At 37.9% G+C, this 15,012-nt stretch overlaps 1 protein-coding gene and 1 long non-coding RNA gene across 3 annotated transcripts in view; both read right to left on the bottom strand.

The window, feature by feature from the left end:
• Window positions 1-489: 489 nt before the first annotated feature.
• Window positions 490-15,012, bottom strand: part of LOC311077578 (B-cell receptor CD22-like) — a gene marked incomplete at its 5' end in the record, with an annotated part of 296,388 nt that continues 281,865 nt past the window's right edge. Inside the window, one exon of the mRNA XM_084106114.1 lies at window positions 490-1,224. Within this exon, the coding sequence (XP_083962240.1) occupies window positions 1,207-1,224 (18 nt within the window). The 3' untranslated portion in view covers window positions 490-1,206. The remainder of the gene's footprint in view (window positions 1,225-15,012) is intronic.
• Window positions 8,281-14,846, bottom strand: LOC311078193. Of its 2 annotated transcripts, none has more exons than XR_014605072.1 (3): window positions 11,687-14,846; window positions 9,307-11,179; window positions 8,281-8,878 (listed from the first exon to the last, which is right to left on the bottom strand). It is a non-coding gene; the product is annotated as an uncharacterized lncRNA (long non-coding RNA). The 2 variants fall into 2 exon arrangements; XR_014605073.1 differs by having other exon boundaries at window positions 9,307-9,689.

The following is a 15,012-nucleotide window of genomic DNA, read 5'->3' as shown; positions in this document are numbered from 1 at the left end:
AGCACCCTCATTGGGTCTGGTGTCATGCCAGGCCTCGCTCGATAGGCTGCTGCAGTTGCCGCAGAACAGCCAATAGGCGCGCGAGCTGTCTCGCCTATGTCTGCATGCTGCCGCAACGCGTTTTGCATTATTACAAAATTAAGGATAATTTTTGGCTTCAATATCTCGCAGAAAAAGGATTTTCCCCTAGCGTAAGATAATTTACGCAGTACTCGTTCCCTCTTCTAGAGAGAACCGAGGTTACGTTAGTAACCGAGTACGTTTTCACAAAAGCACATTTTGTAGTTTACTCTGAGACAAAAACAATCATTTTAAACTTGCACTTTGAAACCCATTTTCAAAAGTTTTGCGTTTTTAGGCCCCAGAACACTCTTGTATAAATGAACAGCGAAAAGGCATAAAAAAATTCAGTTTTTAGTTGAAAACTGCGTCATGTAAATGTCCCAAAAATCTATTGCTTTTTATGCTGTTGTATGACAGAAGACTGTAAACTTGCAATATCAGATCTTTATTTTCTGCGTTGAAAACAAACAATGAGGCTTAAAGTTAAACAAAACATCTTTAAACATTTAAGCTAAACAAACTATATGTAACAAAAACAATACACACAAATGATTACACATTTTTATATCAATTCACGATGCTTTTCAGGGCTCCACACACAAGAGATACAGTGGATATTAAAAGTCTACACACTCCTGTTAAAACAGTGATGTAAAACATGAAGCAAAGATAACTCAGTCAGAGCATTTGCACATTGAATGTAAAAATAAAGAGCTTATACAAAACATCAACGGGTTCTCATTGTTGAAAGGTGGATGGAATCGTGAATCAAAGTGTTTTTGCAAAATAAAAAATAGAGTGGGAAAATGTTGCCATGTCAAGATGAGACTCCCATCCAAACAAAGTCCTGTAATAAAACCAAAAGATGCTTCAACCAAGTATAAGTTCAGGGGTGTGAACACTCTTTTATTCCAAGTTTGTTTAGCTTTATTTTTTCCCCTGAAATGTTACTGGTTTTTAGTGGCATTGCATAGGTTGTAATTATTACATTAAATATGCAAAAGTTCTGATGTGATTTATCTTTTGTTTCAATTTTACATAAAAAATGCCTAGCTGGTTTAAAAGGGATGTGAAGACTTTCTATTTCCGCTGTACATAAAGGAATTTGCAAGCGGACATTTTTGTTGCTCTGTGTCCCAAACACTACGGCCTCATGTTTGGCTAAAAGAAAGAAACAATGAAGAGAAAAATAATGAGAGTAAGTGAATGAATATCTAAGTAATACTGCTTTTTTTTTATTTCTTTTTTTTTTTTTATCTTTGTTATATGCTTAGTCTATAGACATTTGATATTCAGTGAATAGTGTGAAATGCTCAGTAAAAAACACTTAATATATATATATGTATATATATATATATATATATATATATATATATATATATATATATATATATATATATATTAGTTTATTTAGAATATACTTAATCATCACTCAACTATATTCATGTATGTTATGGACATCTCACATTACAATTAAACATAACATTTACCTTTATTTTAAGGTAAAAATAACACGATCAGTAAAAACAACTGGGAAAAAATCACATTTCGTGTAAATTAATTCATTTTATGGAATTTTACACTTCTAAAGAAAGTGTGAAATTATTGTAAAATTATCCTGCATTTTATCTGTAAAAATACATATTTTCACATTGATTGTATATTTATGTTATGTTATTTATATTATGTTACTGTATTAATACTGTCAATTTATTTCATTTGAATCCACAAATAAGGAACACTACTGGTTATAAATTTAAACTACAAACCCATAACCAAATATAACATCAAATGAACATCAACTTACCTTTATTACTTCAACCCAACCATTAGCAATAGCACACATGTATGGATTAATCACTGTATTGACAACTACAACGATCTTGATCTTGAAATAATGCAAAATGCAGCACATTATCAATGCGTCGTCATCTTCTCCTCGACCTAAACACAGACTCTTCAATATAATGGTGGCCCACAAAACACAGATAACAGAAACACTTTAAATCCCAACAGATCATTTAATGAGATAATTAAATGAATAATCAAGTGATGATTGACCCTTTGTTATCACACCGGCTGTCCACAACCACAATCACACAGTCAAAAAATAACAACAAAAACAAAACGGTGAAATGCATGGCAGCACAGGACGCCAAATGTTTACCTTTAATGGACAAAACAGTCATAGACCATCAACTGAAGTAACCATGGATTGAAATTAACACCAGCCAAATGCTGGTAAAAATCAATGGTGGCGGGTAAGGTTGTCTAATCACAAGCCAATTTGGAGTGTTATTTTCTGCGTTTACTCACTTTTCTGGGTAAGTTTGTGTTAGACAAATCTGCGCAAAAACTCAACTTATGAGTTATCATGATATTTTAAATACAGCGTATAGCTCAGAATCTGCGCATATCTGGCTAACTTGAAAACACACGTCACTACACAACAAATAATGGCACGCTTGTTCATTTGCATTGAAGCAATAGCAAAGATTCAAAAGCATTTGGTTAACAGAAAGACATTGTTATTTTCCAACATCCTACACTTTATGATATTTCATAAACAAAGTTAGAGAGGAGCATGTTCAAATAATCAATGCAATCAACGAGACGAGAATTAAATGATTATTTTGCGTTATCGTACGGAGGAACCCACTTCTATACTTACCGCATATACGTCCGCATAGCCCAGTGGAACCAGTGCCCTTAATGGGGCTCCCTAGACACAGAACTATACAATAGAGTGTTCCTAGGCTGCTGTAACATATCCTGCGCTGTGTGCAGATCCGTTTTTCATTCCATCATAGCTTGTCCTTTGATTAACCCTCCAGATCCTCCTTGCCAAGATTCACCAACAGGAAAATCAACCAGTTACGTCCCGCGGACAGCAAACATAAATTTCAACGACTCAGCCATAGATTCCAAAAGAAGATGCTTCTCATCCATCAGTCAAGTTGGTAATAACTTAAACTCAGGACAATGCTCACGGCATGCTGCCGTTACTTACACATTTGCAGCTATTGTGGCGGCGCAAAACCAACCACGTCCATCGAATTTCTGGCCATTAAATTGGACACAGTTAACTTCCAGGCCTCACTGCCCAAGAAAAAAAACGGCCGGATTATTCTGGTCGCATCCACCCTCCTAGAAAATCCAAATTGTTCTAAACCGAGCTACTATCTCTGCTCGGTCACTTAAACTTTGCAATGCGCATCATCCGGCATGACCGCTCTTTCATCCCACATCTCCTACTCCTCGCGTCATCAGTTCACACGCTAAAGGACCAAATCTCTCTAACTACTTCATGTTGCAACAATCTCAGTTTATGGATAACCTTCCTTAAACAATGGAATGGCCTGTCCTTATTCTTTAACCCTCTGGGGTCTGAGGTGTTTTTGGGGTCCTTGAGATGTTCTGACATGCTCTTACATTTGTGTTTTTTTCAGTTGCTTATAAACATGTTAATGGCAAAGGTGTAATTACACTCTATTTAGCACAAACAGGGCTACCATAATATGTGAGTAACATGTATGTACATGTTTGTATTTTTGAGAAAATAATGTTTATGCATGGTTATTGAAAAAACTAAAAGTGAAAATGTCTGAAATAAGGCCACAAAACACATACTAAATATGTGTCAATAAGACTTCTGAATAATGCATTTTGTCGCCTAGATTTTTTTCTTCAAAATGATGTGAAAATCATCCTGCCTAATCATTCACATAAAATAATACATTGATTTAAATTTTGTAAGTCACTTTTTGTTTGGAAAGGCAATATGCAGGTGGGCGTCAACGATCCAACACCATCATGCATATAGAGTGGTTCACACCTGAGGAGACAATGGGCCCCTGCATAATGAGGCTGCATGCGTAATGAGCCTTTCATTCAGGTGTGTGACTGGGCCACAAGAAAGAATGCAAGGACAATATATATATATATATATATATATATATATATATATATATATATATATATATATATATATATTTGGTTCACAGTTGTTGTTTTTTCCACAAATTGTGCTTGCAAATTGTATAATATCCAAGGTAAACATTTCTAGTAATTGTGCAGTTAATTGTTCTCATACTGTATTTTCAGATTTGGAATATATTCTCTACCCAAATGTGTCACTAATAAAGCATAATACAATTATTTAAAGAGAAGGCTTATATTGACTTTTTAAAATTTTGTTTACATCTATCCTTGTATATATATATATATATATATATATATATATATGTATTATTTATTTTTTTAAAAAGGTTATACAATTACAACAACAATTAAAATTGTAACAATATTTCCAGTATAATCTTTCTTTGTAAAAAATAAAGTATATATTTTATCATACGTAATTCAATTCATATGAGCAGAAATTGGCAACAGTATAAGCTTATTTGATGTGGCAGTATTTTACAGTAAAAACTTTATAATCTATCCGATTTTTACTCATCTCAGTATAGCAATAGAGTTTGGTAAAAGCTGTTCATTCATTCACACATAGAAACGCGATTCATATTTAAACAGTATTTTTTCCAGCTGTAGCTACATAACAGCGTGCACCTGTGCGTTCATTCATTCATACATAGAAACGCGATTCATATTTAAACAGTATTTTTTCCAGCTGTAGCTACATAACAGCGCGCATCTGTGTGTTCATTCATTCAGCGTGTACAGACACTTGCGATTAGAACAAAGGAAATATAGAACTGACCTATTCCTCAGCCGGATCCCTTTGCTCCTCGAATCTTCCAGCACTTCTGAGGTAATTTTTCCAGGATTATTATCAAGATAGTCATTTTCCTCACAGCGTTGTAAAGTACATGAGTCTGAAAGTGAACTCGCGGTGTGTGTTATCCAGCTGATGTGGGCGTTTCACAGGATTGCGTCCTCAGATCATTTGCGTTTGAATAGTGCGCGCTCTCCGTGGGCGGAGTCACATTAAAACTTAAAGGGTTAGTTCACCCAAAAATGAAAATTCTGTCAGTAATTACTCACCCTCATGTTGTTCCAACCCCGAAAGACCTTCGTTCATCTTCGGAACACAAATTAAGATATTTTTGATGAAATCTGAGAGCTGGATCACTTGTCCATAGGCTTCTAAGGGATTGAAACTTGCTGGCCCAGAAAAGTTATTAAAGAGATCGTTAATATAGTCCAAGTGACTACAGTGGCTCAATGTTAAGTTTATAAAGCGACGAGAATACTTTTTGTGCGCAAAAACAAACAAAAATAACAACTTTATTCCACTATTCATTTCCTTCTCTCTGGGCCTCGAGTCTTTTCACGTAGTGTTTTTGCGCAGCGCGTCTGTGTTGTACGTCATGGCCCCACCCAGCTGTAAGACTCACCGCAGTCACTAACATCCTCAGCGCTGTCCGAGTTTTATCCTTTAGTGGTAGCAGCTTTCCTGTGGGGTAAAGAATGATTTAACAGCCTAACAGCCTCATAGTGCACTGTGACATTGAAGCAAACATGCATTGCATCAACAAAAGACGCTCAAATTCTCCCGTACTAATGCCTCTCCTAAGACGCCTCATTTGGATTGCAGCCTGCGATCAGTTCATCATAACTGCAAAACATGTTTCCGGGTCCAAAATACCTCAGATACTCAGAACTCACCATCACTTCCAGCTTTAACCCAAAAGCCCACCCCACAATCACAGATCTATCAGTGTTAGACAACGAAACCATCTCTAATTTCATAAAGCAAAGTAAGACAGATCAAACAAGGAACGGCCATTTCATATACATTTTCAATCTCTCATCATCAATCCAACCGTATAAAACTCTCTCAGCCTTCATGCTTTTCAGAAACTCGCAGACTAAATCCCTTTCTGACCCACTTTTCGCAGACGACTCCAACCGCCCCGTCACACGTTTCTGGTTTCAAAAACACCTTGAGTCTGTTTTGCTCCATTCAGGCATCCCAGCAGACCACTTTTCCAGCCATTCATTTGGCATAGGCGCAGCAACCACAGCTGCCCAAAAGGCCTCTCCCAGCAGCAGATCCAAGCACTTGGTCGCTGGTCATCGGAGGCCTTCAAGAGTTACATCGGCTCAAATCGCTTCCATATCAAAGAAGCCCAACGAACCCTCATCAGCTAAATTCTTATTGTCAACTTCTCATACACCCAACTGTACAGGCCACCACTCCTGCAGGAGCCATGTTCCCCATCCTAACTCGCTTTACTGCCACAGCAGTGCTATTTTCTGCTCCAGCAAGAGCTCAGATCTTTGCCCACTCACCTTTCGGATCAAAGTTTGAAAGCAAGTTGTTTTCAACACTACAGCAACATCATTTTCCTCCAACAGGAGCCCATTCTCCACCCAACTGGCTCATCGGACAGTCAAAAGCAAGTCAAAAGCAAGTCTTTCTGCTACAGCTAATCCACTCCGCTCCAGCAGGAGCTCCATTACTCCGTCCAAACTTGCTCAACTGCCGCAGAAGTGTCATCTACACCGCTCCCGCAGGAGCTCAATTCTATGTCCAAAATTGCAGTGTCGTTTTGTACTCTCTTGCTTCCACTTTAGCGGTTATACCATTCTCCTCCGCTTCCGCAGAAGTACATCATGTATGACCATCCCCAGCCTACCACCTGAGAGGCACACCCATCCGACGTCATGACAACCAACTCCCGCCCGATGTTACAAGAAGCCTACCAGCGACTAACCCCTTCCCACGTCTGATACCTTAAGCCTTGCATACCACAAGTTTTTTGGGGGTCATCAACATCATTCTGGTGGCTGTCCTGCATTTATTTGCAGCTTTTTGGGGAGTACTCTGGGTTCGGGCCGAATACCGAGCCCGGAGCCCAAATATTCTATCTGACTTATTTGTAAGTATTAACTCGTGAAATTAAAGTTGAGGAGGAGCACGTTCAAATAAAAACCAAGTGGGTTTCCACAATTTTTTTGGGCAAGTGGAAGTTATCCGTCAAACGAAACAATCATTCATCAACATCTAAACCTCTGTTAATTTTCAATAAAAACTTATGTTGACGTCGGACAGAAATAAAGTCAGTCTGGTTAGTAATAAGTGAAGCTGGTAATGCTGTTTGTGGAGTTGTTTAATCCTCCTCTAATTAAATGTCTTCTTTTATATTTAATTGATTTAACCTAAGACTGTGTCTGAAGAAAGTTGTAGTTTGTGTTCTTATTTCTCTCTCTTTCAGAGCTTGTTCAAAGTGTTTTAATGATTGAAAGACTGTTTCAGGAACATCACACTAACCTTCGAATAACATTCTATTAACATGGACATAAACTGGACATTTTCATGTTCTTGGAATGTTACAAATCAGCGTTCCTAGAATGTTGAACTGTTAATCAAAATTAAGCTGAAAGAACGTTTGAGGAACATCATGCCTTCTAAAACACGTTCCTCTAACGTCAAGAAAACTGGATATTTTTTATGTTCCCAGAACCAACACTGAATATCTGGAGAACAATCTTGTAACAAAACTCTGTTAGCTGGGTCTGAATGGCCGGTAACTTAAAAATTTAGAGGCGAGAGACGAGACACAAGAACTACAACTGACTAGCCACAGCTTTAAATGAAATCAACTGAAGATAAAAGATTCTCAGATGATTAAACAACTCCACAAACAGCATTACCAGCTTCACTTATTACTAACCAGTTTGACTTTATAAGTTCATTTTGAGAATTATCTAGATGTTGTTTTATTGCTTGGTTTGTAGTCACCACGATGGTGATCAGTGTTTGCTTTTTAGTTGGGCTCTTGACCCTTGACTTTTTTATGAGTTTTGATTGCTTCTCTAACCATGTCTTTTGAGACACATTTCTTATGGCAATTTTTGAATTTTTTTTATAAATGTGAACATGGGGATGTTGGTTATTTATTAATGGTCACAATCATCATCTTTTGGCCTGTTCTTGTGTTTCTCTTTTCTTCCATTTATTTATATTTGTTGACATCTCAGGTTAAACTTCATGACATTTACCTTTATTTAAGGAAGAGGGTCTGGTTTTTCAGTGGTCTGAATGTCTGTATTTTTAAGGCAATTTAGCAGTTCTATAAAAAATTGTAGAATCATTGTTTAATTTTACTGCACTTTCTCTGTAATAAAAAAAAAAAAAGAATGCATGTGTGTGTGTGTAATTCTGTGATTTTCTCTTTATCGCTGCTCACATGCATACTGTTATTTCTGCAAACTTATACAACACAGGAGAGTCAAACAATTAAATAACCTTAAATTCTTTACTAGAACTGTTTAATAAAAGACACTTAAGACTTATATGCAAAATTATATAATCAACACCAAATAAATGTTTACAGAAGTTGATCAGCATCTGTCCAGCATTTGACCACCACATATTTAATAAACTGTCTCTTAATATCATTGTTGTCCTGGAGAGCGAAAATTTTATTTTCTATTTTTTATATTTTACATTTTATTTATTAATTATAAACTACAGAAAACAGCTCATCAGTTTAGCAGACATTCATATTCTTACATAATCAAACTAAACAAAAACATAATATAACTAAACAAGAAACATACTATGTTTGTTTAATGAAATATCCACCCAAAGGAGAGAAAAAGTAGAAGACATTTATTTCTCACTGGATTTGTTATGAAGTGTCTTTGGATCTTTGGCAGAAACTGTATTTGTATGTACAGATTTAACACCCATAATGAGGATAAAGATGATGATGATGATGATGATAAAGATGCTGATGTTGATTGTGGTTTGCAGTGCTGTTGTGCTTGTGTTGATCATGTTCTTCACTGGAGCTGAAACACATCCTGGGTCCTGAGCGACAGCGTCTCCACAGATCAATTTACTCTGGACACATTAAGCAAAAAAAAAGAAAAATATATATATATAGTGTATTATTGACATAAAAAATTGTTGTCTTGTTTTCCAAAAATAATAATAATAATCTAAACATCCTTATACTCACTTTAATACTTTAAGTTTAAAAAAAAATTTTTTTCATGTTTAGATCCGAAATGTAATAATGTTTATGCCAATGGGGTGAAAAACAAAATTCAAGATTTTTTTTTTTTCTGAAAACAAGACAAATCATCTTATAGGAATGTAAGTGAGTTCTAAGGATGTTTATATTTACTGAAAGATTAAAATACATTAAGCACTTTTTTTATATTTTTCTCCTATTAGTTTTCAACTCTTCTCCATGGACAGTAGTAAGTGTTAGTATGACATGTTTCAGTAGATTGTGACTAGACCACATGTTAGCAAACATTTCTCACCTAGGCAATATCCTGCAAACACTCACAGCAGAGTACAGTTTTGAATACCAATAGAAAAAAGGTCACCACAACAATCAGGAGATGATGCAATACAGCCACAGCAAAAGTTCCAACAACATCCACAGCAGCAGTTTTCACAGGCCTCAGCACTACAGCACGAAGAGTCTGATTTCTGACATTCACAATTTTTCTTCATGCACTTCTCACAAGAATCTTGGTTGTTTGTAGAATCCATTGCTTGACCAGCTAGTTGATTAGTTGCAACTGCAGAGCTGGTTTGGAAACATTCTCAGATCTTCACCAGTCTTTATCTTGTGCAGTCAGACAGTGATTTGCATATGGACGACCCTACAAGAGAGCACTGAGCGCGTGCAGCCAATCCACTGCACTCACACAAATAAAATTAGCATAACATGCATCTGCCCAAAGCTATGTATGTGAAACAGAGTATGTGAGCGGTGCGGAGTAGGAGCGTAGTGAGGAGCGGAGTTGCGTGATTTTGCCAGGAGCGAGGAGCGGATTTTTTTAACCCTTTCACACAAGTTTAAAATATTCTGGCTGACCGTGAGTTTTTCAAGGCGACCGTTATTTAGAATGTGTCACTTTATGGTTTCCATGGTGACGCGTCATTGCTTGTCACGTGTCACACCGCAGCAACAACAGAGCTGAATGAATGATGTTCTGCTTTTATGTAATTTTCCTTTTTTATTCAAAATATTCACAAATTTGTTAGATATGGCATGAAATATCTGATATTCTGATTGTCAAATATATGCAAGTGGAAGTGTTTTGTTGTTTAAACACCTTTATAACGATCGCGTTAGTTGAGCTGTAGGGGGAGAGTGGGGTAAAGTGAGACATTTTTTACATTCGTTACCCTCTAAGCAAGCTAAAATGATATATCAGTCAAATTTACACATTTCCCATTAATTCAGGATGTTTCCTAGCAATGAAAATTATTAGAATGTATTCAGGACGAAGGGCAGTGAAAATATGATTGTTTTTAAAAAAGTGGTCTTGTGTCTCACTTTACCCCAGCTTAGGGGTAAACTGAGACAGACCAGAGAAATCAAGGGGGTAAAGTGAACCAGCTGGGGGTAAACTGATCCACTTACTTTTTCCACTCTGAAACTTCCATAACAACACATGTTGTAACAGTAAGAATCTTGACAGCTAGCTTGACAACCACACATTCCAGAACTAATGTCGGACTAGTAACAGAATCATGGAGATTGGTCAATTAAGCACAATTTTTTGATGACCCACCAGTGCGCATCCAAGTGAAGGTGCAACGCCCTTGGCGTGCTAAGGGTGAATGGCACACTGGAGGAAATTCCTCCTAAAAAAAAATTAACTATGTCCAAATTATTGTGATACATTTGGAAAACTCAATGCTGTCAGACCTCCCCTGGCCAGCCCAGGGAGAGTGGCCCGTCCTGAGCCAGATTCGGATTTGTCCGCCACCGCTGGAGCTCCGTCTGGAGCAAAGTCAGTCCTAAAATGGATCTTTGGGTCTTTGTGGAGGAGGGACAATGCTCCGCTCGGACAAGGAACATGGACCAGAGAACCGTGGTGGTCAGACCGGGTGGAGAAACAGCCTGACCCAGGCCAGAGAAAGTGCACTTTGTGCGGGCGAGACTTCCAGTAAATAGGGTCTGGTTTGGACACCCAGTCCCTCGGTGCCAGGGCGTGCACAACGGTGAACGTGCACCATCCTGGGTGAGCTAGGGGTGAAAGACACACGGGAGGATATTCCTCCTTGTAAAAATGTCCAAAAATATCTTGTATTTGAAGAAGAGCTCCATGCTCGCAGACCTCCCGGGCCGGCCCCAGGGAGGGTGGGTCATCTCCGGTCAAAGTCAGATCCGTACACCTGAGCCAAGTAATTTTAATTAATTGTAAAATGTAATTTTTTTCTAATATTGGCATTTAACACTCATGTAGTTTCCCACAAGTGAGAGTAAATTGAAGAACTAAAAAAAAAAAAATAGGAAAAGGCAGTTGTTCATAAGTTTTTTGTCATAAGAAACATATATAACACAGTGCTAAAATAATAAAAGAAAAAAAACTATATTAAATTGTCAAGTAAAACAAACACTGATCACCATCATGGTGACATCAAGCGTTATTATTTTCAAGAAAACATTAACATTTGAACCTCTGTTCATTCTTAATAAGAGTTACGTATAGTTACATTAATTCATGCATGTGTGCTATTGCTGATCAACTCCAAGACATTTGCCTTACAGTGAAATACAGTAAAATAACTGTGTTTTATGGAAATTTATTTTTGTACTTTTGTTGTGTTTCTATACCGCTGTAACATCTGAATCCTTCTACAACATTCCCATAACCTATCACAATCAGAGATTGTCCTTACCTGCAGGTTAGTGATGCTATAAATGGCTTCAGAGTCCTCGGCGTTGTCCGATCCAGTTCAGTCCTGGGTCTGTTTCACTGGGCTTTTGCTTAGTATTAGTATAGTATATCCAAACTACAACATAGTAAAGATACTTCTAGGAAAAAATCACTCTGAGACTTGTTTTAAAAGTTCTTCGAATCACCAAGAATTGGTTGCGTTTTACTTAAAAAGGTTTCACAATAATACAAAGACAATAAATTCAAAAAGGAAAAACGAATACGTATAGGTCTTCACCTCGAAGTGCGGCCCCGAACAACGGGAAACAAAACCTTTTACATGGTTTGATTGGGGCCGTCTTAAGCGTTTAGGGCTGTCTCTTACAATGAAGCAATTCTTCAAAAGGTAAAATAACTGGCCTGGAATATTCCACTGTTCCAAGGCTATTTTGCTATAAACATATGTGTATATCTCATATGTGCCACCAACGCTAAAAAGCTTAATAGACATTTTGACCATTTCTTCACCTGCAGGTGTTAAAACCACAGCCCGCTTCTCACAGTTAGTGAGGCGGCCTCTTCATTACTTCTTAAATCATGTTAAAAGGTCAACTAAGCAGACATGGCCTTAATACCTGTTGTTCCACTGGCACTATTCAGAGAGAGCAAAGGAAACCACAAACACTGTGTTTGCAAAGCAAGCTTGCAACATGCATCTAGCACTGCAAACTTCCTTTGCAAAGGCAATGGCAATGACATTTAAACTTCAAACAGGGCAAGCTCGTATCAAGTGATTCGTATGATTCAAGCCTCTCCTATTTCACAATTAGGACATTTAAACTGATTCGCTAACATAACTCCCCTAACAACACTAAGTAATCTTTTATGCAATCTCTCCATCTGCCTGAGAATCCTCATCATTTGTTTACATTGATAGATCAGCTCGTTCTGTGAGAGATGGGTCCTTCTTCTTCCTCTTCTCGGTTTTCTTAGCTTTATGAAGTTCTCTGGCGTGGTCTTTCTGGAGTCGTGCAACTAAAAGATCATCCATAGATATTTCAATTTTGTCTGTTAGCTATAGCTGACTGTCATTGTTTATTTTTTACTTCTTTTTTTTTTTTTACAGTATAACTGAGGATCATAGCCCAGTGTTGATTTGTATTTTTAATATACAAATATAAAAAATCCTATTTTTGATCAATTGACTAGTCAATTGACTAGTGCTTTACATTTTTTTTAAGGATTTGTTCCTTTAAAGCAACACTATGTAGTTTTTCAACCTCCATAATATATTTCCAAGACCCTTGTGATGGTACATCGACTTACAATAGGTTTAATGACACGTCTGCCATAGCCTGACGGTGTCTGTATCGCTTTTACTGGCACTATGTAACTTCTGGGTTCGGGTAGTAACCAGAGCACAAAAAGAACTACAAAATTCGACTGCTTTACGGCATACCTCACTTCCCCCAACACCCCCCAAACCCCCGGGAAAGTTTCGGGAGTCATTTTGATAGCGGCTCCCTGATACCCGCAAATGAGTTAAAATCTCCCGGAATCTAGAGCGAGTGAGCAAGAGCACGCATGGGAGACAGAGACTGTGCTCTAATATACGTGTAGCGCGTGCACAGCAGAGAGGGAGAGGGAGCGAGAGACCTTGCGTGTGTGTGCTAGTGTGCGTGTGTGCCTCATGAAGCGCATGTAAGATAGAACCGAACCGAATTAATCAGTTCAGTGTATCTAGACACAGGAGCGCCATGGCAGAGGGAGAGTGCCCCAAAAAATGAAAGTACAAGACACATTTTAAGCCAGACTACATGAAGTATACCCCTGTCTTACAAAACATAATGATAGTCTTGCATGCTGTACAGTTTGTAACAGAGACTTCAGCATTGCCCATGGTGGGTTAAATGATTGTAAAAGACATGTTGAGGTGAGTTCAACAAGTTTCATTTCATTCATGTGCATATTATTCAGGCCGGCTAGTTGCCAAGGCTACATGAAAGCAACAAACTCCTTAGACCTGTTTAAAGCTAGCCTAGAAATCTAGACGCACCCTAGCGGCAGCAAAATGTATTTTGCAGCCAGGGTAGTCTAGAAACTCTCCATAGACTTTCGAGCTGCAAAAACCTAAATTGGGTCAGGCCAGTCACGTCGCGTATAGAGTAGGCGGGGCGGGCTTAACATATGACGACAGAGTTGCGACGGTTCCCTGGCTGCGACTTGAAAACACTGAATGACGGCTGCTGCTGGAGAACAGTCTTTCGAATCGGCTTTGGCCGCGACTCTGGAGGATTTGGAGTTAAGTTTTTCTTTGAGAAAAGAGCAAAGAACGGCACTGAAGTCATTCTTAAAAAAAGGAAGATGTGTTTGTCGTTTTGCCGCCCAGATATGGCAAAAGTTGAATCTATCGTTAGCTCTGCTGTTGGGAAAACGCTCTGGTTGGTTGAAGCGCTGTCCTATTGCGTGCAGAGGGACTTTGAATGACAGCCGTTTATCCCGCCCCTCGGATTAAACCGCGTCTATGGTGAGTTTCCAGACCTAACATCTTGATGTAGGTCTGGCTTGCCAGGCTAGTTTAAAGCTGCAATGGAATATAAATAAAAGCAGTTTACATGAATAGTATAAGCAGTTTAGATAAATAGTAAAAGTAATCTACATATTGTAACATTATTATCAAATAATTGCATAGGCCTAGCCTATAGAAATCATGTATTATGCCTTTATATATTTAAGGGACAACAACTCTGTGGTGAAATGTCATATCCTTGTCCTCCTTCCTTTTGTGTGTGTGTGTGTGTGTGTGTGTGTGGAGGGGGGGGGTCTTTGGGATACCTCCCTGAACTGACCTTTTGCAGGTTGGGATGTCTGTCTTTTAGGCTAACTGACTGCAGGCTGATAGTCATGTTTGTTTATTTATTTTTCTGGTGAAAGTGTCTTGCCTCAGGCTATAATGCAAATCGATTTTTCAACTTTGAAGATTCATCTATGGTAGCTTGATATTATAATACTGACGATATATGGCTATTACCTACCACACAAACATTGAATTTAATTAGCATATCCATTCTGTAAAACAGTAGCCAAAAGGCTACTATAATGACGCTGGCTTGTAAACATGAGCTACGCGATCTTTTGGCGTTTGAAAAAAATAAAACCCATGAAATTATATTCATATGACATGCTGAAATATATGCCACACAGCAAAAACTCCAGTGTTAAATTAACACTCCTGGGAGTACATATGAGACCACACTTGTAGAGTGTAAAGTGTTAAAATATGAGTGTTAAATTAACACTCAAGAGTGTTAAAGTTAATGAGATAATTAAGTGATTAATTGAGTGATG

This window comes from Abramis brama (assembly GCF_963993115.1).
Source record: "Abramis brama genome assembly, chromosome: 2".
Taxonomy (NCBI): domain Eukaryota; kingdom Metazoa; phylum Chordata; class Actinopteri; order Cypriniformes; family Leuciscidae; genus Abramis; species Abramis brama.
This window is presented reverse-complemented; position numbering and strand designations above follow the sequence as displayed.